The sequence below is a fragment of the Piliocolobus tephrosceles genome, chromosome 15 (assembly GCF_002776525.5).
Source record: "Piliocolobus tephrosceles isolate RC106 chromosome 15, ASM277652v3, whole genome shotgun sequence".
Lineage (NCBI taxonomy): Eukaryota > Metazoa > Chordata > Mammalia > Primates > Cercopithecidae > Piliocolobus > Piliocolobus tephrosceles.
Genome location: NC_045448.1, coordinates 9,171,804 through 9,198,973, shown reverse-complemented (window position 1 = coordinate 9,198,973; position 27,170 = coordinate 9,171,804). Strand labels below are relative to the sequence as shown.

At 45.0% G+C, this 27,170-nt stretch overlaps 2 protein-coding genes across 5 annotated transcripts in view; one reads left to right on the top strand and one right to left on the bottom strand.

Moving 5' to 3' along the window:
• The window catches only part of CPSF3 (cleavage and polyadenylation specific factor 3), a 52,066-nt gene extending 42,257 nt beyond the window's left edge, over positions 1-9,809 (bottom strand). The window contains exons 1-5 of one of the 2 annotated variants that reach the window (XM_023199065.2): positions 9,539-9,809; positions 4,534-4,597; positions 3,337-3,434; positions 2,176-2,304; positions 313-490 (exon numbers count right to left, since the gene is read on the bottom strand). In XM_023199065.2, the coding sequence (XP_023054833.1) occupies positions 313-490; positions 2,176-2,304; positions 3,337-3,434; positions 4,534-4,597; positions 9,539-9,588 (519 nt within the window). In that variant the 5' untranslated portion in view covers positions 9,589-9,809. Of the gene's footprint in view, positions 1-312; positions 491-2,175; positions 2,305-3,336; positions 3,435-4,533; positions 4,598-9,538 lie in introns of those variants that run through there. The other variant, XM_023199075.1, reaches the window with a different exon arrangement.
• ITGB1BP1 (integrin subunit beta 1 binding protein 1) lies at positions 9,741-27,166 on the top strand. 3 transcript variants are annotated; one of them, XM_023199085.3, is made up of 8 exons: positions 9,741-9,978; positions 10,658-10,840; positions 14,350-14,456; positions 18,880-18,958; positions 20,710-20,846; positions 25,126-25,218; positions 25,750-25,899; positions 26,443-27,166. In XM_023199085.3, the coding sequence occupies exons 3-8, from the start codon at positions 14,385-14,387 to the stop codon at positions 26,512-26,514; spliced, it is 603 nt and encodes a 200-aa protein (XP_023054853.1). In that variant the 5' UTR covers positions 9,741-9,978; positions 10,658-10,840; positions 14,350-14,384; the 3' UTR covers positions 26,515-27,166. The 3 variants fall into 3 exon arrangements, with proteins under 3 accessions (XP_023054853.1, XP_023054849.1, XP_023054859.1); XM_023199081.2 differs by lacking the exon at positions 10,658-10,840 and having other exon boundaries at positions 9,743-9,978; XM_023199091.2 differs by lacking the exons at positions 9,741-9,978; positions 10,658-10,840 and having other exon boundaries at positions 14,348-14,456.
• Positions 27,167-27,170: the final 4 nt, after the last annotated feature.

The window sequence follows — 27,170 nt, the reverse complement described above, 5'->3', positions numbered from 1 at the left end:
CCTCTTCCCTAACCAGTTTTCTAAAGGAAACTGAATCCTACGGTGTCAGGGAATTCCTTTCTGAGATGTTTATTTTACTCTTTTCTCAGTCCTTAAAATTTTTTTTTTTCTCAGTCTTGATACAGAAAGTATTGTAATGGAGGTAGGAACTACGATATTTAAAAGGAAAAAGTGTTAACTGTATTTTTATCTTATGAGTCAGTGTTCTGACACTTTTGCAAGTCTTAGGGAATATTCTTTTTAATAGTACTTGGTGGCACAAAGCTCTGTACTGATTTCTCTGGGGAGAAAAGCGCCAGAGCCAGAGGGTACCTTCACGCCTGCGATCTCAATCATGAACATGGCGGCTCCTAGGACGTGCCCTGCATGGTAACACCAAAACTTGATTCCTGCAACTTCCTTAACTTCATGAAAGTTGATAGTTTCAATTTTGTCCATGCTTTCTTCCAAATCCGTCTCGGTATACAACATGTCGTCCGCTGATATGTTGCTAAATTTTGAAAGATGCCAGCAAAAACAATTAAGTCAGATTTTTAAAAAAGCCTTTGAACACAAAGAAATTGTGGATAACATATCCATGAAGGTATTTCTTCAAAATATACTGCATGAATTACGCTATTTAAAATTTTTTAGAGATTTTGTGTATTTTTTTTTTACTCTATTGTGTGTATAGCTACAAAACTTGATTTTAAACAAACCACACAGGAAATTAAGATACTGAGCTCAAAGTGCTCTCAATTTTCAGTAATACATACAGTAAATTAAGACAAAATACTCTTTAGGAGAGTATTCTCACACTTTTTTCCCACCCCAACACTCCTGAAAGATATAACGCACTCACATACATTGAACCATGGCAGATATTTCTCACATTAGGATGAGAAAAGATTTTTCCACAAAGTCTAGCACAGCCTTTCTCCTGAAAATTATGTTAATGTACTTACAAAAAAGGAAGAGAGAATAGTGGTTAAGGACACTGACTCGGGAGCCAGATTGTTTGGGTTCAAATCCTTGCTCTGTCTCTTACTGTGACAATTTTGGGCAAATAACCTTGCTGTGCCTCAGTTTCATCATCTGTAAAATGGAATTTATAACAGAACCTACATCTTGAGTTGGTGTGAAGATTAAATATATTTATCTCCCAGATGGGTGTGGTGGCTCACGCCTGTAATCCCAGCACTCTGGGAGGCCACGGCAGACGGATCACTTGAGGCCAGGAGTTCAAGACCAGGTTAGCCAATATGGTAAAACTCCTTCTCTACTAAAAATACAAAAATTAGCCAGGCATGGTGGCACGCACTGTGCGCCTATAATCCTAGCTACTGGGGAAATTGAGGAATGAGAATTGTCTGAACCTGGGAGCGGAGGCTGCAGTGAGCCAAGATAGTGCCACTGCACTCCAGCCTGGTCAACAGTGCAAGACTCCATCTCAAAAAAAAAAAGAAAAGAAAATATATATATATAAAATATACACGTGTATATATTATATATACATGTATTATATATGTGCATATATATGTAATATATACATAATATGTATCTTTTGTGTGTGAAGTTAATATACATTAGGAATTCAGGATTGGGCCTAACACGTGGTAAGCATTATTGAAGTGTTAATGAGTGTTACCACAATTAAGCATAACTCTTCCAATCCAGCCTAATGAAGTTTTAAAAGGACACAAAAGCTATATAAAGACTTAAAGGCCAGGCCAGTGACTCATGCCTGTAATCCCAGCACTCTGGGAGGCCATGGCAGGAGGATCATTTGAGCCCAGGAGTTTGAGACTAGCTTGGGCAACATAAGACCTCATCTCTTCAAAAAACAAAAAAACTCTGCTGGGTGTGGTGGCACACACCTGTAGTCTCAGCTGCTTGGGAGGCTGAGGTGAAAGGACTGCTTGAGCCCAGGTGGTTGAGGCTGCAGTGAGCTGTGATCGCACCATTGCACTCCAGCCTAGACGACATAGCAAGATTCTGTCTCAAAAAAACCTTCAAGGTCAGGAAGGTGCTAGAAACACAATAGGTTTCAATGACCTTGTTAATGAATGATGAAATTACTGATCTCCTTATACATGAAAAGAGAGCACCTCATTTTAAAACACAAAATGGTCCGTATCTTGAACCACACGTACCATAAAAAGCCAAAGTCGTGTATAATCTAATAAAGTAATTTACCTAACTTTGACATAATCAGAAAGAAGCCATCTATAAATAGCTTTTGTGGCATGAGTCATAAATGTTCTTCCTTTGAAACTTGTCTTCTGTAGAAACCAGGGCAGAGCTCCACAGTGATCCAAATGGAAACTTAAAAAGAAAGAGGCTGCATTAATTCTTAAAATTATTATCCATCGGATACCACATAATGAAACTGTTGCTTACTGTAAAAAACAAGTTTTATATAAACAACTATGTACTGATACTTTCAGAAACCAAGAGTAGGTATGTGTAGAAGGAAGAAGTAATGCATACAGTTTTAATATGGAAGAAAGATGTTTGAAGTATCGTTTTTAAACAGCAAAAAAACTTTATTAGTGAACAATTAGGGATGAAGAATATCCCAAACCTACTCTTGGCAGCCTACAGCAAACATCTTAGCGGAATAAAATGGAAACATGGGTATCTCCCTGAGGTCACTGTCTTGTCACATTTTTCTATATGAACTCTATTTAAAAATAGTTTCGGCTGGGCGCGGTGGCTCAAGCCTGTAATCCCAGCACTTTGGGAGGCCGAGGCGGGCGGATCACAAGTCAGGAGATCGAGACCATCTTGGCTAACACAGTGAAACCCCGTCTCTACTAAAAAATACAAAAAACTAGCCAGGCGAGGTGGCGGGCGCCAGTAGTCCCAGCTACTCAGGAGGCTGAGGCAGAAGAATGGTGTAAACCTGGGAGATGGAGCTTGCAGTGAGCCGAGATCCGGCCACTGCACTCCAGTCTGGGCGACAGAGCAAGACTCCATCTTAAAAAAAAAAAAAAAAATTGTTTCAATAAAGTTGAAATGGTGTTCTTATAGAAACATGTGACAAAACAGTGACCTCAAGGAGATAACCCTGGAAAAGGGCTTTCTTCGTCTCAAGTTTTACAATGATTCAAGTTCTGTACTATCTCCTTCTCACATACTTGCTGAAATTATATATAGAGATAGGTAAGTTTTTCATAGTAAACTTCTCTAGCCTGTGATGACATTATGGAGTGCTGGTTTAGACTTAGATGTCTGCAATATGCTTCCCAGCAAAAAACACTCTTTTAAAAACCAAACTCTCAAAATCTAGTAAAGAATGAGCTTGACAGTAAAAGTCCGTGAAAAACAGTGTCATTAATAAAGGGAAAAACTTACTGACTAATTAAGAGGAGATCAATCTCAGCTGGATCAATTAAATCAATATAAGGAAGAGCATCCATTCCTTCTAGGCCAGGGTGGATCCCACAGTCCAGCTGAAAGAGACAGGAAAAGAGATCACAATCTCCTGCATATTTTATTAAAATTCATTCAGCAAATAGACAATAATTCTAGATCTGTCACCCACATACTCAAGATAGACTCCAGACACTAGCACTTGGAACATGATTCTTATTAAATGTGGCAAATATGCCATTAACAATTCTAACTTCCCAACAAATTTAAAATTTAGCTCACATTTAGGGGTCACAGGATGCAAAGTACAAAACAGCTTCTTTCCAACTACTTTTGGTCGTCATTCTAACAATGAATTAAATATTTTTCAAAAACTTTGATATCAGAAGATTAAAATTTAAAAAGTTTATAGATTTACTACTACCAGATCGACTCTTGTGAGAAGATCATAATTAGAAATGGGAAATTTACCTGATCAGGGTAATTTAAACATTTTTAAGGCATTAGGGAACAAATTCCTAAGACTCGGTCATTAAAGTTACTTATTTTTATGGCATTACTACCAAATTAACACAATAGATGACTAAAAAGATGACTATGTCTGACCCATTCATATTCTTTTCAGATTGGGAAGAGTTGAGAAGAAAGAGGAATCAAAGGAACATGAGACACAGAACTGACTTATTAATGAGTACCTTAGAAAGAAACCATCTCCTCTAACCCCTCTACTTTTCAGGCTTAGAGAAGCAGAGTAACTTATCCAAGGCCGGCAGCCCCAGTGGGACTTGGGCATCCAACCTTCTAGGCCAAGGCTTGATCCCCACATGCTGGAGGCGGCTAGAGCTCTCAATGTGTTCAGTGATTGGGCCCTTGGATCTTCCACTTGGGGTGGGGCAGTTAGGCTGGCTGAACCCTTCAGGAGTGGAAGAGGGACTTTAAAAAAATAACAGTTCAACAGATCTAGCTGACAATTTTACAGTCATAGAATATATCTTCTTAATCAACTAAATTACTAAGTAGAAGTATGTATTAGTTTTTTTCATTAACACTATACAGCATAGATTGTATGCACTATAACATTTTTCTGGGAGCTAAAAAGATAACTAGTCTACAAGAAAAGACTAACACCCAATACAGAGAGAGCCATATTATTAAACTGAGTACAAAAATAGTAATTACCATTATTTTTCTTCCTTTGAACTCGAGAATAATACATGATCTTCCTACTTCTTGCCCAGCTCCACTGTAAACATTCAAGGGGAGAAAAAAAAAGGATTTAAGAAAACATCAAAACCAAGTCCAATAAACTTACTTTTTTACAATGTGCACTACATCCTATCTGACGACAGCACCTCACTGAAAAATTCGGAGACATAAGAGGGTTCTACAAAATTACAAAGACAGGGAAGAACAGTGTCCACATGGGAAAAGATGAAAACTGATCCTTGGGAGTCCAGGGATCTCGCAGCTGTTAAAATTGAGAGAGAAGGCGGTATAGACCCAAGAAGCCCAAAGGTTTGGGCTTGATTTAAATTCAATTTTCTGAATTTTAGGATTAAATTATGATGTATTTAAAATGTAACACAGCAGTTACGCAGATTATGTATAATACTTTTAGAATTAGCACTTAAGTAGAAAGTCATAAGCATATCAACACTGTCATCTTCTTTAAGATCATAATGTGTATTTGCCAAATGGTTTGAATTTAAATGACCGGGCACGGTGGCTCATGCCTGTAATCCCAGCACTTTGGGAGGTGGGCAGATCACTAGGTCAGGAGATCGAGACTATCTTGGCTAACACAGTGAAACCCTGTCTCCACTAAAAATACAAAAAATTAGCCGGGCATCGTGGCGGGCGCCTATAGTCCCAGCTACTCGGGAGGCTGTGGCAGGAGAACGGCGTGAATCCGGGAAGCGGAGCTTGCAGTGAGCTGAGATCGTGCCACTGCACTCCAACCTGGGCAACAGAGCGAGACTCCGTCTTAAAAAAAATAAATTAATTAATTAAATACTTATTCATACTGTGAATTTCAATCGCTGCTTCTACTTTCTGTTAGTTCAGCATATTTTATAACAAGTACTTAAATAATTTTTGTTTCTTCTTAAATCAATAATTTCAGCCATAATTAGCAATGGTTACAAGGCACACTTCAAGTTACACCTCACCTTTCAAATCCCTCACCTTCTTTGATGCCTTTCCCCAACCATTCTAGCTCACAATTCACTCACTCACTCAACATTAAGCAGCTTCTATTTGCCAAGCAGTGTGTTAAGTGCGTAGGACATGGAAATGCCTTACAGGGACCCTGACCTCAAGGAACTCATTCAGATGGACATGCAATGGACCTCTCCCCAAACTGAGATCCCACCTCCGAGCGGGTGTTGATACAGAAGATCAAACAACTGTGGACGAGAGCTGCCATAAACTCCTGGCCTTCCACTTTTTAATCAGTTTTTGTTTTTAATTATTGTGGATACCCTGGCCTTGCACTTTAACTGGCCCTCAATGTTGCCTAGCTGTTTTCTCCATCTCATTTCCATATCAACTATTTTCAAACTTTCTCTCCTTTCCCACATTTTCCAACCCTCTATCTTCTTCTTCACTTGAGGTATGGGCCATCTTCTGCATCAAAAAAATAAATAGTCCATTTGTAAATTTCCTCAACTTCATGTTGGTACAATAATTAAAAATGCATGTACCAACAGGGTACCAACCTGCCCACATCTGTCTCCTTCCATTTCTCCTCTATAGATAGAACAGACCTCTCTTCCCACCACGAATCTTTCCACCATTCTACTCTATGTACTCCCTCCATCCTTCTGAGGAACTGAACACTGCTGTGTCACTGACATTTTCCTGTCTGCTCTTTACCATCCAATCCAAATTGAAACACTACAGCCATGTTCATCCCCAAATTAAAATCCCTTGACTCTAATCTCCTTTAGTTCCCACTTCATTCTTTCCCCAGCCCGCCTCCTAGGGCAGTAGATCCTCCTGTACTTCCTCAACTTCCACTCACTCCTCAATTCACTCTCCTCTGGCTCTTACCAATCACTTTTCTGAAACTGTCCTTGCTGCTCAGTAGTCATTTCAGTCTTTTTTTTTTTCTTTTTTTGGGACAAGGTCCCCCTATGTTGCCCAGTCTGGCCTCCAACTCCTGGGCTCAAGTGATCGTCCTGCCTCAGCCTCCCAAATAGCTGGAACTATAGGTGTCAGTCCCTATTTTGTTCTCTTGGCAGCCTTTGTCATTCATAAGGAGTACTTGCTCCTTCCTCAAGCACCTCTCCCTTGGCTTCTCTGACCTGATGCTCTCATCCTGTCCTGCTGGCTTTCCTGTTTCCTTCACATATTCAGCCACCTCTGCCTACTCTTAAAATATTGATATTCCGAGGGTTTGCTCCTTGGCCAATTTCTCAATCTTCATTCTCATCTTTCTGACATGTTAAGGACTTCCAAGCCTGTATTCGTAACCCAGATTGTTCTTCTGAATTCCAAACCTTTAATACATACACGGGACACTAGGTATCTCTACTAGGATCTCTCCCGGGACTTCATATTCAATATGCCAAACTAGTTTCCACCACATGCCCCGTACTTGTTCTGCTTTCTTCCTGAAATGCTTTGTCTTCAGATATTGACGTGGTTGGCTCCTTTGTATCACTTGGGTCTCAGTTCCAATGTCACCTTCTCAGATGCTTTCTCTTGACTACCTCCTCTAATTTGCCCTTCACCGCAAGCCACAACCCAGCATCATGTTATCTTAATACTCACAACTACATGAAGTTATTGTATCTACTTATGTCTTGCTTCAGGCTACTAAATGAAAGCTTCCTAAGAACAGAGGCATTGTCCATCTTATTCACTGCTGTATTGCTAAAGTATCTGGCATGTAGTACATCAAAAAAAATATTTATTGAATGAATAAAACTCCTCAATTTTGAACCTTGGAAAGATTATGCTAAATGAAAGATGCCAGAGACAAAAGACTATGTATTGTATGATCGCACTTCTATGAAATGTCCACAACAGGCAAATCTATAGAGAAGTAGATTAGTGGTTGCTAAGGTCTCGAGAGGTAGTGGGGATTGTCTGTGACTGCTAATGAATAGAAGGTATCTTTTGGGAGTGATGAAAATGCTCTGGAATTAGAGAGGGGTGATGGTTGTATAACTCTATGTTAAGAACAACTGAGAGTTGTATGGTATATAAATTGCGAGTTGTACGGTATGTAAACTGTATCTCAATAAAGCTGTTATGAAACAACCGAACTCCCAAATTTACTCCAGAGTCGCCCCACCTCCTGTACTCTAGAGTGAATAACACTACCCTTTCCTAACTGCCAAACTTAGGAATCCAAATCATAACATCCTCTCTGCCCTGCCTTCCCTCCCCACAACCACCCTTCCAGATACAGCTGATCAGCCACAAAATCCTGAAGATCTCATTTGCATACTCTCTCACACTTATGTCACTCACTACAGGCTCTGATCACCTAGATTTGGCATCTTTCAATGATACCTTTACTGAATCTGCTCTGCTCAATCCATCCTTTTATCCATCTGCTACACTGCCGCCAGGAGTGATTTTCCTAAAACATAATTCCCCACAATATCCATACTTGCTTAACAGCCTTCGCTGGCTCCCTGAAATTGACTCTCTGATAAAGGTCCAAACTCCTATGTATATGAGGTGCTTCCTAAACTGGACCTCAACTGCCTATCGCTTCATCTGCTAACTCAACTCTTTAGCTACAGCCATGAGGAATCTGGCCACAAGTTGTGGCCACTCTCACTTTCACATGTGCCACTTCCACTGCCTAGAACACCCTGGCCCCCACAGTCTTCAACTCCTACTCATTCTTTAGGACTCAGCTCAAGCATCACATTTTTCAGGATGCATGAGGTATCCTTTTTTCCTCAATCTGTCAGAAATCCCTTTTCCATGCTTTCACAGTGTTCAGTGCAATGCCTACCTGCGCTCTTAGATTAGCTATCATTTACAAAGCACCTACTGCGATCTTTACTCTTCAAATTTTATCTTATTTCCATATGAGAAAACGGATTCAGTGAGGTTGTTGTCCTACTAAGTGGTCAAGTAGATAATGGACTTCAGGTCTGACTTCAAAGTAATGGTCTCCTATTATTCCAAAGTATCTCTCCAATACCTCCCACTCTGCACTGTAATTCTCTCCGTAAGGGCGAGAGCAATTAACTGGGCTCTCCGTTGCATCTGTATCCCCACGTGTGGTGCTTGACACTTGACACTTGCTAAAGAATTGAGTTAGCAGATCAAGTGACAGTGTTTGCTCATCACAGGAAGACATCACAGGTGTGATCTAAGCAGAAGGAAACGGACTATGTCCCAAGCAGGTGCTCAATGAAGCCTTACTGAACGAATGTGTAAAGGAGATACCTTCTACCTTTTGGAAAGCGTATATTCATGTTGTGTCAACTAATATCTAACAATAAACATGTTGTGGGTTCGAAATGCTCATCTGTAGGAATCCAAGTTCTCTACATTTGCATCTCCCCTTCAGCAGCATTCCCGACTGATGAGGACCCTGTCCACTGAAAGGCCACTCTCCTTACGGACAGTCGAGAGCTGAGTTTTTGTCCCTAACACCTCTGCCCTTTCTCCTCTCCAGCTTTACACCTTCCTTATTCTACTAGGGCCTGAGCTGAGAAGATTGAAACTCACGGCAAGTCCCTAATATCTTCTAACTTCTGGCACATGTGAAGCCCTGGTGTTAAGAGACAGACTTAATTCTTCCCTCACCGCTGTAGCCTCATTCAGGTCCTCCTCTCATCCTGTCGGTCATAAGCGTCACCGGCTGTCTCACCGCTTGCCCTGACGCGCAGAAATCCGTGCTTGTGCTAAGTGAAAACGCTTTTTAGCGTGTACGAAAAGCGCCCGGTGGCCCCGGAAAATTTTTTTTTTCCGACTCCAACATACCCTCCCCTGAAACTGATAAAAAAGCAAAATCCCGTTCACTCTAGCAGGCCCCTTCCAATCCGTGGTCCTCCAACCCCTCGAGCCTGAGAAGCCTGGCCCGCAAGCGCGGACCAAAGGCAGGCTGCCGGAGTAGGTGGGAGCGCGGGCGACGGAGGAGGCCAAAGTCTCCGGTTATCCCTCGCACCCCTCACAGCCCGTGGCCTCATTCCCTCTCTCGCCGGTCCCTTACAGGGGTCGGATCAGCAGCTGGTCGCTCTCCTCAGCAGGAATCGCAGACATCCCGAAAGTGTGAGGGCGAAGCGGGGGCGGGGAACAGGTCGCCGGGGTCTTCCTAAATCGGAAGGTAAATAAAGAAGGAAGAACCCCATCTACCAAGAGCACAACTTCCGCCACTCCGGAGCCCGCGGCACTAGACTCCTCCCCTCGACTTCCGGTTGGGGGACGCCGCTTGCGAAGCTTCCCACCACTCGGGGTCCTGGAACCGGGGGCGGGATGTGAGGACTGCGCCTGCGCTTAGTCTCGGAGGCGGGGCCCGGCGGACGTGGGCAGTAGCGTTGGAAAAGCCGGCGCTGGAGCGGGAACAGGAGTAGCTGCCTGGGTGCCGAAGGCCGCGGCGCTCCCACGCGGACCCCGAAACCCGCAACCCGGGGATGGGCCCGCGGCTGCGAGGTGAGCGCCCAGCCCTCGTCCCACTCGGGGCCGAGCTCGCGGAGGCCTGACGGGAACACGGCCCCGAGAGCGGCGCGGACAGCCGGGAAGGATGGGTGGGGCCGCAGGGAGGGCAGGGGAGGGATGCCTGCGCTCGGGCTTGTTTCTCTGCGGGTCCGCGCTCCCGGGGCGCGGGTGGAGGAGCCTGGAACTGCGGGTCGGGCGTGGGCGTCGTGGACTGCAGCTTCCGGAGCCGTTGCCAGCCCGGAGGGGAGGCAAGGCGGGCAGCGCGGGCCGTTTCCCTGCCTCTTCCTCTGCGCCGTTTCGGCCGCCTCCCGCCTCTCAGGGTCGGGGTTGTCCCCTTCGCTGTCACATCCTCCGCACCCAGCGCGTGGAAGGTGCTCCATCACGGTGACAGACAGGTGCTAAGCAGGCTGGCGTCTGGGAGGAACTTTGGAGGCGGCTCTCCCTAGGCCCTGAGCTTGGCCCCATCCAGGTCACTGACTCTTCGGGCGCTTTGGCATCCTCGTTTGAAAGGGGCTGTTATCTTTCAGGCTTGCTGGTCAGTGAGGGTGAGAGGGATCTGTGCACCTAGCACCGTGCATGGCACGTGGTAGGCGTTTGGTACTTGGGAATTGCTGTTGAGGTGTCACAGACACCCCAGAAAGTTCTCGGCTTCAGTAAGCGTGTCCCCTGCCAGGCGCCCTGGCTGTGCAGAGAGGAGTCCCCGAGCTCCACCTTTGACCAGCGTGCACCTGGGAGAGTGAGATCAGAGACCACAGCAGATCGTGGCGCTGTGATCAGGGGTACACTCAAGCTGTGGGTCCCTGAGCCCAGCCTTGAGATCCTAGGAAGGCCTGCAGCCTGAAAGGGGCCTTGAAAGGTAAGAAGTAGCCAAGTGCCTGAAAGGTGAAGGGTGTCCCGGGCGCTGCAAAGTAGGGGCGCCTGGAGCATCGCGCTGAGAACCAGGAGCAGCTTTGCCTGGCTGAGATCAATTAACTGTGCCCGGGTTGTGGAGGATGGAAGTGGAAAGGTGGTTAGGAGCTGCGTCCTGGAGGACCTGGCGTGTCCTGCTGAAGAACGTTGACTTTGGTCTCTGACTTTGGAGAACCAGTGAACGATTTTCAGCAGGCTAGTGGCATTAGATTTATGTTTGAAAGAAATCATTTTAATCGTTTTGGCTGCAGTGTGGGGTGGATTTAAAGTGTTAGGGAATCCAGTAGGACAAGGTCCCTTATCCACGAAATATCCTTGGGTTTGTGAATTCCTTAAATTCATGCCAAATTTTGTATGGATGTGTATTTTTGTAGGGTGAGTATCCATCCCATTGATCAGATTCTAAAAAAATAGTGTCTGTGCCCATGGTCTAGGGGCCTGGGCATGGGGCCTAGTGGAGAGCTGGCTCAGAGAGCTCTTCAGGTGGGTATACAGTGGGTCTTGGTGCCAGATTGGATATAGGGCCTGAAGGACAGCAAGGAATTCATGATTTCCTGGCTTCCCCCAGCAATAACAGAATTTCCTAACTGAGAGAGGAGAGGAGAGGAGCAGGTCTGGAGGGGAGGATGATGGTTTCAGCTTGAGACATCTTTGCATTTGACAAGCCTACGGAGCATCCAGTCGCCAGTCAGGATCATTGGCATCGTTTTGATGCATGAGTAATTTTGAGGCAAGAATGATTTGCTTGAGAACATGCATCAGAATTGCAGCAGATATCAAAGACTTTAATAAATGCTACTTTTTCCTAAGCCCCCGGGTTGATGCTGAAAAGAAAGCCTTAAGGAGTTGCTGAGGCATTGTGGTGTCATGATTTTCATATCAAGAGATTTGAGGAGACACTTCAGGATTGCACTAACAGTGGAATCATATTTTGTTTTTAAAATAAGTTTTGATTTAAAATTTAAATCATATTTAAAATTGTTACCTATATGTAAATTTGTATTTATATATACTTAAGTATCTGATGCTTAAATATGTTATACATCAACATTTTAACCCATCAGCGCCATTAACATGGCACTTTATGCTGCTACATTAACCTCGTTTTGTGCAGGCCTTGGAATAAGGCTCTCCTGCCGTCTCTTACTGACTAGTGTCCTGTGCTGGTAAGGCTCTCCTTTGCAGCAATCACCCACAGTCGTCTTCAAGGCATCTCTCTCTTTTTACTCTTATCCTATGGAGTTAGTTCCCTACCTGGCAGCCAGGGTCATTGTTTAAAAAACAGAAGACCCCTAATTGTGTCGCTAAACTGCTTTTTAAAAGTCTCCATTCCGGAAGATCACAGCAGATAAGCAAAAAATAAACTAAAAAACCTTTAGAGTCTTCCTCTTAAACTAAAGTCCACTGTTATCACGGCCTGCCTGGCCTTCCGGGGCACTTTGTCTGGGCCCATTGCTGTCCTCCTGCTCCCGGAAAGCCTTGACTGTTCCCGGAAAGCCTTGACTGTTCCCCTTGGGCCCCGTCTCCACCTGCACAGCATTGCCTCCAGGCTATTTATGGCTGCCCTCACTTCATTCAGAAAAAGATCCAGAGCATCTTTTTCTGGAATACCCACCCCTTCCTTCCTTCAGTCTGTGTCTCCTTAACTTCTCTTAGTTTTCCTTATAGCAGTTGTTTCTTAATAACACGTTTGATGTGTGTTTTTCTTGTTGGTCTGTCTACTCCCGCTGAGAACAGGCTCCTCGAGGTCAGGGGCTTCCTTTGGTTCACTGATGCATCCCTGGCATTTGGTAGGTGCTCACTGACTATCCAGAAATGAATCAGATTTTCCTGGTACCCCACAGCAAAAACATAGAAATAAATCTGATGATGAGGCGGATTAAAAAGCTTGGACTCAGGGGTCAGACTTGGGCAAGTGGCCTAATGTCATCCCCTAGTAAGTGGGCTTAGAGTGGGGTCTCCAAATACAGAGGATCTCTGGGTTGCAGCAGGGGCTTTCGTTGACTGCTGCCTGAGTCACTCGTTCTTTTTCCTTCATCAGGTGCATTGTTTCTCTGAAAAGCATCGCCTAGGTCAGAATGAAAGGAAACTCTGTGCAGACCGCTGTATGTGGGACCTTGAAGACTGTCAAATAGTGTTCAATTCTATAGCAAGCAGGTTTTCTTGTTCCCTCTGGAGAATACAGTTTTTGGTAAAAGTTGGTCAGGTTATCTTACTCATAAATCCTCTTGAAAGATGTCACAGTTCCCTCATCTGTAAAAGGCAGATACAGCCCACCCCCTGCGAGCCCCTGAAGGGTTAGAGCCCTGCAGAGTGCGTGGCACATGGTTTGCCCTGAAAAAGCATCAGTAGAGCAAATGAATATGTCACAAGGTTATCATGAGGCTGTGACAGTGTAACTGTCCCGGGAGTTCTGTGAGCTGTGCAGCTTCATATAGGTTAGTTAATGTGCCAAGTATAATCTGTGCTCTCCTAGGCAATTGGCAAGGATGAATCTTACGTTTCCAAGGCATTATTTATTAATTTCAAAAAGAGAAATGTGTAACACAGACTCTGCGAAGCAAGGTCATCTCCTTAGCTGCCCTTAGTAGAGAGAGGGGTGAGGCACTGGCGCCTAGGAAGGTCTTTGTGTCAGCTGTTACTTAAAGGCATTTCAAAACTTCCAGAAAGATGCACATTTCTGAGAGGTGTGTGTATCTTAACCCTACCAAGTATAGAATGCGAAGCTGAGAGGCTTACTGAATCTCAGTCTCTCGGCTGAAAATCCAATGTGTCACAGCATGTTTTGCTAAAATCTTGAATCAATTGAAGAGAAGTAAGGCCCTTGAAATTTTGAGAACTAGGCGACATGTCTGATACTTGAGAAAAGTGCTTTTCACACCTCTAGGACAAGGTTTCTGCCTTTTTTTGCTTATTGGGTTAATTTTTCATAATTTAATAGGAAAGAATGAAAAGGAATAGTATCCAAGGGAAAAGTTTTATGTGTTATAGAAAAGGAACACACCCACGGAACTGGAAAGAATTGATGATTTGTATTTCTGTTATGCATAAAGTGATTTAATGTTGCATTTCCTGAGGTAGCTGTAACCAATATCGAAGTTGCTTTTCCTGGCTGGGCACGGTGGCTCACACCTGTAATCCCAGCACTTTGGGAGGCCGAGGCGGGCGGATCACCTGAGAGCAGGAGTTTGAGACCAGCCTGGCCAACATGGCAAGATCCTGTCTCTACAAAAAATGAAATTAGCTGAGTGTAGTGGCACATGCCTGTAGTCCCAGCGACTCAGGGAGGCTGAGGTGGGAGGATCACTTGATCCCAGGAGGTTGAGACCGCAGAGAGCCATGTTTGTGCCACCGCACTCCAGCCTGAGTAAGAGCAAGACTCTGTCTCTTAAAAAAAAAAAAAAAAAAAAAAGTTGCTTTTCCCGATGTAACTGTCACCAATATTTGTTTTTTCAGGGGATCTTCTCTGGATCAAGAAATGGTGGTGAAAAATGTTTCGCAAAGGCAAAAAACGACACAGTAGTAGCAGTTCCCAAAGTAGCGAAATCAGTACTAAGAGCAAGGTAGGGAAATGGAATTTGGAACAGAATCATAAAGCAGGGAGAGTTTTGTTTCTTCTAGCTGATATTGTATGGAGGATACCGACCATGGGCAGACCTCCTGAAATCTTCAAACTAGGTGTGTTTTTACATTTACTTTTTGCGCTACAGATGCATTCTATGCTTAGCTTCATTTTATCTGTTTTGGTAGGTTTTCTGAAATTCTTAAATCCATTAACACTAGATGGGACATGACCTGTGAATGGTCTCGTTGAAATAAGCACTGATTTAAAAAATTTTTAAATGATAGAAATTGCAGGCATTAAGGGGCTGGACCTCTTGAATTCTAGGGCTTGTGGTGTGCATAATTATTTTGACTTAAGAGTGAGATTGGCAGATACCTGTATACTAGAGAGTTGGAATGCTGTTGGAAGGTAAGCATGGGTTTGGTTCATGCAGAATTAACCTTTGAGGAGCTATTCAACTGGCAACTTTTGTCTCAAACAATAAAGTGATTTCTTTTTGACTGACATATTTTTCAATATAAGAGTACAAAGATAGCGGCATTATATTTGTTCTAGGATTTTGACACCAATTTTGTTGATGTTTAGAAGGATGGCATTTTTATTTCTACCTCCTGGACGATGGCATGTGAACACTCATTCATTCACCGAGTATTTATTGAGCACGGCTGTATGCCAAACTCTGTTTAAGGGGCATGAAATAGAGCGGCTAGGGAGAGGGAAAAAATCCCTGGCCTCAGAGCTTCCGTTTCAGATGGGGGAGAAAATAATGAATAAATAAGTAAAATAGAGAGTTTCAGATGGTGGAAACTAACACGGGAGGAAGAAACTACAGGAATGGGTGGGGTGGGAGATTGGGAGAGGGGCAGTGTTCAACAGTCTGGTAGAAAAGGTCTTATTTTCAGGCCAGGCACAGTGGCCCATGCCTTTAGGAGGCCAAGGTGGGCAGATCACCTGAGGTCAGGAGTTTGAGACCAACCTGGCCAAAATGGTGAAACCCCATCTCTACTAAAAATACAAAAATTAGCCGGACGTGGTGGCACACACCTGTAGTCCCAGCTACTCAGGAGGCCAAGACAGAAGAATTGCTTGAACCAGGAGGCGAAGGTTGCAGTGAGCCAAGATCACACCACTGGACTCCAGCCTATGCGACAGAGCAAGATTCTGTCTCAAAAAAAGAAAAGAAATGGTCTTATTTTATTTATTTTTTTTGCTGCTCCTCCTCCCGAGAAAAGGCCTTGTTTTTTTGGTGGCATTTGAGCAGGGGCCTAGAGGAGAAGTGGGGCCATGATAAGATCTGGAAGGATCGTGGTTCAGGGAGAGGAGAGAGCAAAGGCCCATGGGAGGAGCGAGCCTATGTGTGTGGGGGGCAGCAGGGAGACCAGCGTGGCCTGGGCGGGGCAGGTGCAGGTGTTGTGAAGACCTGGGATTTTACTCTGAGAAGTAAAGCAGGGGGCGCCTGGGGCCAGGGAGTGACAGAATCTTCCATAAGTTTTGTTGGGGGTCACTTTGGCCACTATGAGCAGGGCAAGGGCAGAAGCAGAGAGACTGCTGGGGAGGATGTGGTCAGAACCTGAGCGATGATGGGGGCTTGCACGGGGTGTGAAGGAAGTGCTAAGACCTCAGGTTCTGCAGAGAGTTCCAGGTGGACACTCATGGGCCCTGTGGATGGATGACAATGGCTTGTGGAGTATGCGGAAAAGAGTCATCCAAGCTTAAAGCCTTGAGATACCAGGTGCTGTGGGAGGCAGAAAAAGTGATTCACTCCAGGTGTTTCTGCCTGGATGCCAGATACCGTTTGAGACATGACTGATACCCAGAGACAATGAATAATTCAGAGAACGCGAAGGTGTGTGAGGTCATGACAAATGCTGCTTCAGGGATTCCGAGACTGGGGAGATTACAGGCCTCAAGTTGTGGAGGAAGTTGTATTAGTTGGAGTTCTCCAGAGAACCAGTAGGATGTGTTTCTATCCTAGAGAGAGATTTTGTTGTATTTTCAAGGTTTATTTTGAAGAATTGGCTGATGTGACTGTGGGGGCTGCAAGTCCGCAATCTGCAGGGCGGGCGGGCTGGAGACCCCGGGAGTGGAAGTGGCAGCTTGAGCCCAAAGGCGGCCTGGAGGCAGCTGGAGGCAGACTCCCCTCCTCGGGAGCCTGAGTCTCTTTCCTTTAAGGCCTTCACCTGCTTGGATGAGGCCCACCCACACTGTGGAGGGTCCTCTGCTGTACTCCGTGTCTGCTGGGGTAGACGTTAATCTCATTTAAAGAAACACCTTCACGGCAGTGTCTTGACTTGTATTTGACCAAATATCCGGGTACTTAGCCCAGAGAAGTTGATACATAAAATTAACCATCACAGAAGTCTTCCCGAAAAAAGCAGTTAGTGAATGAGACCTTAAAATATATGGGTCAAATAGGCGTAAATGAGAAATACGGGCCAAGTAGGCGTAGATGAGGAATACGGGTCAAGTAGGCGTGAATGAGGAATACGGGCCAAGTAGGCGTGAATGAGGAATACGGGTCAAGTGGGTGTAAATGAGGAAGGGAGTCAGACATCCCAGGCACAGGCTGGAAGCTGGACCCGAGTCCGGTCTGAACAGCCTCTTCATGGTGTTCCAGCCTTGTGGGTGCTCTGATTTTAAAGCTGTGTGTTCACTCAGTCCCAGGACCAGGGTGAGGCACCGCATGGAAGGAGGCGTCTCGCAGGGTCGCACAAGGCCCCCTCAGGAGATGCCTCCCTAGACTTTTTGTCCTGGGTGCCTGCCGGGCCTCCCGTGCCCCGCATGTGCCGCGCTGTTAAATAACAGCCACACATGAATGAGACAAAGACACATGACTGCCACTCAGTTTCCAGTCAGGGCAGGGTAAGCTGGCCTATCTCGGCGCGGCGGAGCTGGTGGGTGGCGTCGTAACCAGAAGCACAGAAACCTGACATTGTAGGAGTCCTGTGCAGCCTTAGAATGGGGAAACGAACCATGTTCTTGGAAGTTTTTGAACTCCTGGAACTGGTCAACACAGAACCTCCCCACTGCCACTTCCTCAGCCTTAAGCGTGAGGACTCCGCAGGGGAATCTCATCTGTGTGGCCCAGTGTCTTGTTTTATTTTTATTTTTGGAGACGGAGCCTCACTCTGTCGCCCAGGCTGGAGTGCAGTGGCATGATCTCGGCTCACTGCAACCTCTGCCTCCGGGTTCAAACAATTTTCCTGCCTCAGCCTGCCAAGTAGCTGGGACTGTAGGCATGTGCCACCACGCCTGGCTAATTTTTGGATTGTGTTTTGTTGTTGTTGTTTGTTTTGAGACGGAGTTTCGCTCTTGTTGCCCAGGCTGGAGTGCAGTGGCGCGATCTCAGCTCACTGAAACCTCCGACTCCCAGGTTCAAGCGATTCTCCTGCCTCAGTCTCTGAGTAGCTAGGATTATAAGCGCCCGCCACCATACCCAGGTAATTTTTGTATTTTTGGTTAGAGACGGGGTTTTACCATGTGGGCCAGGCTGGTCTGGAACTCCTGAGCTCAGGTGATCCACACGCCTCAGCCTCCCAAAGTGCTGTGATTATAGGTGTGAGCCACCACGCCCAGCTGTATTTTTTTTTTTAGTAGAGACAGGGTTTCACCACGTTGGCCAGGCTGGTTTCGAACTCCTGTCCTCAGGTGATCCACCCACCTCAGCCTCCCAGAGTACTGGGATTACAGGTGTCAGCCACCACGCCTGGCCACAGAATATTATTTCTAAAGAAATTGGGAGTATAGCTCTGAGGAACAAACTCCCTTTACATATGATTCTATTTTGCTCAACAGTTTTGTTGTTTTTTTCTGGCAGTTCACATGATAGTCTACTCTTCTCTGCCAGTTAGCCCCTGAATTCCTGCTGCAGGCCAGACACGAGTTGGAATAATTGCAGAAGCACTGGACCAAAACCTAGAATTAAGAGACCTAGGTTTGAGATTTGGAGCCATTTACTAGATGTTACCTTGGATAAGTCACTAAACGTCTCAGTCTCCTTCCTCATTGATTAAGCAGGGATCATGGTCCTTGCCTGGCTTTCTGCACAGGGTTTGTTTTGGGTTCAGCGGAACTAATGTGAAAGCAAGGCGAGATGTTCACGAGAATATTCTTAGAAGGCATCTTGTAAGGAGGTGGTGGTAATGGCTTCGATTTAGACTAAGAATATTGCCACCACGTTTATCCAATATTACGTCATGGGACGAACGAACAGTTGGGATTATGTGATTTTTTTTTTTTTTTTGAAGTTTGTTACAGAATTTGTCTTAAGAAAAATCTGTCACAGTCGATATGCCTGAATAATTGGCGTGATTTCGTATATGTCAGCTCAACTCTAATAAATACTTTGAATGGGTTAGAGGACTTCAGAGAAGACAGGGCTGCTTCCGTGGAGGTTTCTTACTTGTTTTTCTGTTTCTCAGTCTGTAGATTCTAGCCTTGGGGGTCTGTCACGGTCCAGCACGGTGGCCAGCCTCGACACAGATTCCACCAAAAGCTCAGGTACAGAAAAGGGTTGGGTCATTGATTGTCTGTGCTTTTCATTGATGTTCTTGTGGTGTTACTGGGCTAGCACGAGTTCTTCAGTGTTTGTGGCTTTCTTCCTCTCCTTTGCCATTTTTGACAAGAGTTTAGAAGTGGACCCAGATTTGGTGGGACATGGGCTGAGGGTGTGGTGTGACTGGGGAACCACATAGCCTTTGGAGATTGGCACAGGCACATGGGCAAACTGGAAGTTTCAAAATAGTTTTTAAAGAAATGAGGTGGCAATAAATACATACACCTACTGTGTACCCACAAAAATGAAAAGAAATGGGGTGGCAGAAGGTGAGTTCCATTGGACTTATGTTGTCTATGGGGAATAGGGCAAATATCTTGGTGATTAAAGGGCTAAGGAGTCATTCATTTACCCCAAGGAACCCAGAGATTCACCAGCTCATGACTACCACCAACACAAGTAATTAAGGGGAGGATCTGGCCCAGACCCTTGTAGATATTTATGTAGCTGCCCAAAATTAGTAGATCCTTAGAAACAGGCTGGGTGTGTTGGCTCACGCCTATAATCCCAGCACTTTGGGAGGCCAAGGCAGGTGGATCACCTGAGGTCAGGAGTTTGAGACTAGCCTGGCCAACATGGTGAAACCCCGTCTCTACTAAAAATACAAAAAATCAGCTGGGCGTGGTGGCGCATGCTTGTAATCCCAGCTACTCGGGAGGCTGAGGCAGGAGAATCGCTTGAACCCAGAGGTGGAGGTTGCAGTGAGCTGCAAATCACGCCACCGCACTCCAGCCTGGGCGACAGAGCGAGACTCCATCTCAAAAAAAAAAAAAAAAAAGAAAAGAAATCAAGAGGTGACTTCTAACCCAAGCTCCCTAAGTAGCTGGCGGCTAACTGAAAATATGTTCATTTTCTTGTCCAAATTCCTCTTCCTCTGTCAGGAATTGTCCTAGTGAATCTGTAACAGAGAATGTTGGAGCATTAAGTCCATTGTCTTTGCTACCAGATGCCTTTAAAATTATTAAAGTTGTGGGCGTCTTTTTATTACATAACCTGAAAATAATCATATAGTATCTCCTTAATATGGTTGAGATTAGAAGTGGTTTGTAGTAGTTTTTGTATTGGCTAGAATTTGTGGCACACACACAACTCTTCAACAGTTGCTGTTAGGTTAGGAGGCTTCCTGCCTGGCATTATTCCATCGACATTCAAAAGAAAACCGTGTGGTCTTTTCTGATGGAATGGTAGAGGGAGAGTAGGCTGCCTGAATGAGGAAAGAAAGCTAACATGGTAGGCCAGGCACGGTGGATCATGCCTGTCATTCCAGCACTTTGGGAGGCCAAGGTGGGAGGATCGCTTGAGCCCAGGAGTTTAAGACCAGCCTGGGCAATGTAGTGAGACCCTTTCTCTACAGGGGAGAAAAAATGGTGAAGAGGGACAAAGAACCAAAAATAAATATCATGCATCATAAAGGTAATCATTAGGTAGTAACCTTTACTGTTTGTTTTGAAGGGAAAGTTAATATTTATTCCTATTACTGAGACCTTTGTATATTATATTTAGTATACCATGAGTCATAGAGGAAAGGGTTAGTGAAATTTTAAGTTCTTCCCCATTACATACAAATATTTTGCATTATAAAATTGGTAATTAGTGGTTGTGTTCTAATGACTGGTTTTTATTTGGGAAGGGACTGAGGATACCCTGTAATGCAGATATTTCTTCTGAAGTCTTACCACTTTTCTTTCATCTTTAGGACAAAGCAACAATAATTCAGATACCTGCGCAGAATTTCGAATAAAATATGTTGGTGCCATTGAGAAACTGAAACTCTCTGAGGGAAAAGGCCTTGAAGGGCCATTAGACCTGATAAATTATATAGACGTTGCCCAGGTAAAAAAAAAAAAAAAATTTCATAACTTTCTGGTTATGAGAGTCTGGGGAGCCAGCTCATGGCTTTGGGGCAAGAGGCTCACTCCTCGGGTCCGCTGGGTGCCGCTCCACTTGCTCTGGACTGGAAGCCCCTGCATCACCACTGCACATGTGCGTGAGCGCTGAGCTGCGTAGGAACACGGGCGCTGTTCCTTCCTTCCAACATGGTACTTTTTTTTTTTTAAGACGGAGTTTTGCTTTTGTTGCCCAGGCTGGAGTGCAATGGCGTGATCTTGGCTCACTGCAATCTCCGCCTCCCAGGTTCAAGCAATTCTTCTGCCTCAGCCTCCCGAGTAGTTGGGATTACAGGTGCCCGTCACCATGCCCAGCTAATTTTGTATTTTTAGTAGAGACAGGGTTTCTCCATGTTGGCCAGGCTGGTCTTGAACTCCCGACCTCAGGTGATCTGCCCACGTCGGCTTCCCAAAGCGCTGGGATTATAGGCGTGAGCCATTGCGGCCGGCCCACAGTACTTTTTATTTTATTTATTTATTTTTTTTGAGATGGAGTCTCGCTCTGTTGCCCAGGCTGAAGTGCAGTGGTGCGATCTCAGCTCATTGCAACCTCCACCTCCCAGGTTCGAGAGATTCTCCCACCTCAGCCACCCGAGTAGCTGGGTGATTTTTTGGCCACCATGCCTGGCTGATTTTTTGTATTTTTAGCAGAGACGGGGTTTCACCATACTGGTCAGGCTCGTCTTGAACTCCTGCCCTTGTGATTCACCCGCCTCGGCCTCCCGAAGTGCTGGGATTACAGGTGTGAGCCACCACGCCTGGCCAATACTTTTTTTTTTCTGAGACAGTCTTGCTCTGTCACCCAGGCTGGAGTGCAGTGGCGTGATCTCGCCCCACTGCAACCTCCACCTCCCGGGTTCGAGCGATTCTCCTGCCTCAGCTTCCTGAGTAGCTGGGACTACAGGCGCGTGCTGCCACACCCGGCTAATTTTTTGTATTTTAGTACAGACCGGGTTTCACTGTGTTGCCCAAGCTGGTTGTGAACCCCTGACCTCACGTGATCCACCTGCCTCCGCCTCCGAAAGTGCTGGGATTACAGGCCTGAGCCACTGTGCCTGGCCTATTAATACTTTCTTTATGGGGCTGATCAATCCTATTTAAATGAGGGGCTGATTGTGGTGACTGGTTATATTCCTTAGGTTCTTCTTTTAAAATAATCTGGCAAAACCTTACCGCACCACCATCAGACCAGTTCTGTCTCTGAATAATCTAATTCATAATGATGTTGACCTAACATACCTGTTTATTCATGCAAGGTTTCCAACAAGAATTGAGATGAGTGGGTTTCAAAAAGATAAAATCAAGACGATAAAAAATAATCATCATGAAGGAAAATTAAATCAAAAGTATAAGGTATAAACTATATAAGCATGAAATTTTATAAAATCTGTACCCTTGCCAGTGGTGGAAGTACATGAGCCAAAAGACTTAGTGAATTTGGTAATGAGAGAAAAAAAGAAAGTAAATTGTTTCTGGAGATTCTAGAAAACAAAATTACATTTTTGTGTGTGCATTAAAAGAGGGATATTACTGCAGTAAAAAGATTCCTTAACTTCAGAGAGTGTTAATCTGAAGAATGTGTAATCTCTTAAATCATGGAGAATGAGAATATGAAATACAACCTGGTAGGGTGTGGTGGCTCACGCCTGTAATCCCAGCATTTTGGGAGGCAAAGTGGGGAGATCACCTGAACCCAGGAGTTCAAAACCAGCCTGGGCAACACAGTGAGACCTCGTTTCTACAAAAAAAAATTATTTAATTGCTGAGTACAGTGGCTCATGCCTGTAATCCCAGCACTTTGGGAGGCCAAGGCGGGCAGATCACTTGAGGCCAAGAGTTCAGGACCAGCCTGGCCAATATGGCAAAAACCCCATCTCTACTAAAAATGCAAAAATTAGCTGGGTGTGGTGGTGCACGCCTGTAATCCCAGCTACTCGGGAGGCTGAGGTTGAACTGCTTGCTTGAACTCAGGAGGCAGAGGCTGCAGTGAGCCAAGATTGTGCCACTGCACTCTAGCCCTGGGTGACACAGTGAGACTGTCTCAAACAAAACAAAACACCCGCCTGGGCAAGACCCCTGTCTCTAGAAAACATCTAAAAAATTCAGCTGAGCGTGGTGTTATGCACTGGTAGTCCCAGATGCTCAGAAGGCCAAGGCAGGGGGATTCCTTGAGCTCAGGAGGTCAGGGTTGCAGTGAGCCATCATTCTATCACTGCACTCCAGCCTGGGTGACAGAACAGTGAGACTGTCTCAAAAAATCTGAAATGAAGTTTCCTATCTTTATGAAAGTAAAGGAAGATACTTCTGTCTGAAGGACAACATCAGTGAATCTAAATTGCCATTTAAGAGAGAACTCGGGCTGGGCACAGTGGCCCAGTTCTGTAATTCCAGCACTTTGGGAGGCTGAGGTGGGCGGATCACGAGGTCAGAAGATCGAGATCATCCTGCCTAACACGGTGAAACTCCATCTCTACTAAAAGTACAAAAAAAATTAGCTGGGCATGGTGGCGGGTGCCTGTAATCCCAGCTACTCGGGAGACTGAGGCAGGAGCATAGCTTGAACCTGGGAGGCGGAGGTTGCAGTGAGCCGAGATCGCGCCACTGCACTCCAGCCTGGGTGACAAGAGCGAAACTCCGTCTCAAGAGAAAAAGAACTCAGGGTAGTCTGGACGAGTGTAATTACTATCCAGCATTTAGTTGGAAATGTAAAGTCATTCCAACAAACTACATTAAGTCCTCGGGTAACCTCGTTGATTGGTTCTTGGAAAACCATCTAGATTAGTTCCTCCGGAATCTCATTTTTCAAGGTCATTTTGTTACAATGTTTTATGATGTTGAAGAGAAAAAAAAATGGTTTTGTTATGTGCATGGTTTCGCTTAAAGTTGTAGTTTCCAAGAACAAGCCGCGACGTTCAGTGTGGTCTTACCATAAAAGCAACAACCAGTCTGAGTGTTGTACTGAAAGATCAATTATTTTCCTCTCAAAAATACACCAGCATTATTTTCATTCCTATAAGGACTGCTCAGTTTCTCATATCACCATAGAATTTTTGCTTGCTAAAATTCCAGTATTGACAGTAGCATGACTGTTATCCCGTACCGTGATTCTTGGAGTTGCTTTAAACCTACTTACTGTGGGAAGCAGTTGGGAAGAGGGTACTGGAACATTGTGGATGAACTTACTATGATTTCTTTAATGTGAGCAAGTGGTTCCTCAAAACCATGTACAGTATGGAACATCCATAGGTTGCCAACAGTGTCTTACGTTAAGGAAGACGAAGTAGGTGGTATTCTGGTCTGGGAGCTGAGACTGGATCAACCAATAGGGAAGCCGTCAGGGATTATCTGCTGTTTCCGAGTAGCTCAAAACTCCGATTCATGTTTTTGTGAGTGGAGTAACTGCTCAGCAGCAGCACTTGCCAGCCAGAAGCCCTGAGGCCTGGGATCACCAGACACGCCTTCCCATCTGGGCAGGGTATGTGGGCTCTGCTTCCTGATCATCCCACGTGCTAACACTGGTCTGCGCTATGGAAGTGAAGACCTTAATTTTTCTAATGTAGATATTTTAACCTCAGCAGGATCTGTGAGAGGCAGCTCAGTTTGTAATTAGGATTAACACCAAGATAGACAATATGCACGAAAGGGATGGATGTGAATTTTGCTCAGAGTAGTGGGCTGTAAAAATGGGGCTGGGCACAGTGGCTTATGCCTGTAATGCCAGCACTTTGGGAGGCCAACTTGGGAGAGTTACCTGAGGCCAAGAAGAGTTCAAGACCAGCCTAAGGCAATACCATCTCTATTTAAAAATAAATAAATGGCCCACACGGTGGCTCACGCCTGTAATCCTAGCATTTTAGGCGGCCGTGGTGGGTGGATCACTTGAGGTCAGGAGTTCACGACCAGCCTGGCCAACATGATGAAATACAATCCATCTGTACTAAAAATACAAAAATTAGCCAGATGTGCTCACTTGAACCCAGGAGGCAGAGGTTGCACCGAGCTGAGATCATGCCACTGCACTACAGCCTGTCTCAGCAATAAACATAAACTTTTTTTAAATGGGGGGAAATGTTTCTTCGGCCTCTGTGGAGAGAAACTCTTGCCTGGCTCTGTGCCCCACGTTCTTTAAAGGGTTTGGGCTTGTGATGGCCAGATACTCGACTAGTCAGAAATAAGACTGTAATGTAATTTTAATCTTTGTCATATAATTTATTTTTACTTTAAAGCAAGACGGAAAGTTGCCTTTTGTTCCTCCAGAGGAAGAATTTATTATGGGAGTTTCCAAGTATGGCATAAAAGTATCAACATCAGATCAATATGTAAGTAATATAATTTATGAAGAAAATTATGTTTTAGATAACAGGGAATTCAGGCCATTAAGAGCCCCCTTCTAATTAGGTCCACTCCTGTTGGCAGTGATTGGTTGGTAAACCTTCCTGGCAGTTGGTCTTAAACGTGACCAATTTCTTAGGGTGAATAGGGGCCTCCTTTTCTCTCCTGTGTTGGAAGGGTCCATGCAACCCGTCCCCGACCCCCAAACTCACACAGATGCCTCCGGATGCATTTTCAACTAAGGGCCCCTCATCCATTAAGAGCAGCTGTCAGCTTGGAAGGGGGGCACGGACACTGGGATAGTCAGTTTAGATTACTCCACTCCTGTCTTGCTGGGATTTAGAAAGGCATGATCCTGAAGGCAAATTGCCCGAGACTGAGCATACAGGAACATCCCTTGGGGTGAGAAACCTGTGGATATGCTGTTTCAAGCCTCACTCTGCCTGGGAGGGTGTGTCATTAGGACTGACAAACAAGTGAGAGTCCTGATCTCTCCAAATCTTTCCTGACTTCTGCAGGATGTTTTGCACAGGCACGCTCTCTACTTAATAATCCGGATGGTGTGTTACGACGATGGTCTCGGGGCAGGAAAAAGCTTACTGGCTCTGAAGACCACAGATGCAAGCAATGAAGAATGCAGCCTGTGGGTTTATCAGTGCAACAGCCTGGTGAGACTTGTTACTCTGGTTAGCTGCTTACTCATCGTCGCAAAACCCAGGGACTACTATTGTTTTTGAAGGTTGAAGAAATACAATCCATTATATATGGAATATCTGGCCTGGGGATAGGGAATGAATATTAGGCTGGAGGTCAGCCAGCTGGCAAGACAGTGCAGGTTTGTGAACCATTTCTGTTAGGGCCAGTGGCAGCACTCACTCGTGCCTGGATTTAGAAGGTAAACAAAGCAGCTGAGGAAAAGTGTATCCTCCAGGGGCCAAAGGCTCCCTCCATTTTCAAAAGCTGTTGCCCTCCTAGACTGCGTGATCAGCCTTCTCAAGCTGCAGTCGCTGTTTGCTCCTCTCTGAAGGAGGGCAAAGAGCCCACGTGCAGGGAAGCTCATGGTGTGGGTTCCCCTGACCTGGGCAGGCATGTGTTGTCGGCTTCCTTAGGAGAGGTCTTAAGAGGGTTAGGTGTGTGCCTCTGCTAGCCAAATTAAGTTGATGAAGAGATCAGCGAATGTTGCTCTTACTCTGTCTTTTCACGTAATGTAGGAACAAGCACAAGCCATTTGCAAGGTTTTATCCACTGCTTTTGACTCTGTATTAACATCTGAGAAACCCTGAATCCTGCAATCAAGAAGTCAACGTCATCTGAAAGTTCAGCTGTTTTCAATCTGCAGTGCTGAGGTGTTATGCAAATAATGAAATGATCCCTTGTTCTAGGTTTTCTGAAGAAAATGGATTGTGTAAAATGCTGATCATTTGTTTATTAAAATGTGTCATATTACAGTGAGTTAACTCTCAATGAAGTCATCTACTTTCTGGGATAAAAAAACTTCATTTGTCTTTTTCAAAGTTCAAATAAGCTTAACCTAAGTGTCACAGAAGCCTAGGTGTCCCAGAGGTCCATTCAGTGACAAACACTGGAGGCCTGCCTGAGGAAGACTGATGACATGTGTTCAGTAGTGGCTTCCCAGTGACGTGGGATCACTGGCATGGACCTCTCTCCGGCAGAGGTGTGGACAGGAGACCAGGATTCATGCTGGTTTGGAACAGTGACATTGCCAACTTGAGACACACAAAGTAGATTTTCACAAGTGTCTGGTCAAGATAACATGCTGGCAAACCACAATTCTTAGAGTTAAGAGAACCTTAAAGGATTCCCGCTCGTGCTAAGAGTAGTAGATAAAGGATCGCATGCACAGTATGATAGTGTACTTTTTTAAAGGACTGTCAATATATAAAACTTGAAAGATTAAAAACATTAAAAATAAAACCAT

Coding starts and splice junctions, on each gene's coding strand:
- ITGB1BP1 (XM_023199085.3), top strand. CDS start 14,385: ATGTTTCGCAAAGGCAAAAAACGACACAGTAGTAGCAGTTCCCAAAGT. Junction 14,457..18,879: donor AAATCAGTACTAAGAGCAAG/GTAGGGAAATGG, acceptor TCTGTTTCTCAG/TCTGTAGATTCTAGCCTTGG. Junction 18,959..20,709: donor AGATTCCACCAAAAGCTCAG/GTACAGAAAAGG, acceptor TTTCATCTTTAG/GACAAAGCAACAATAATTCA.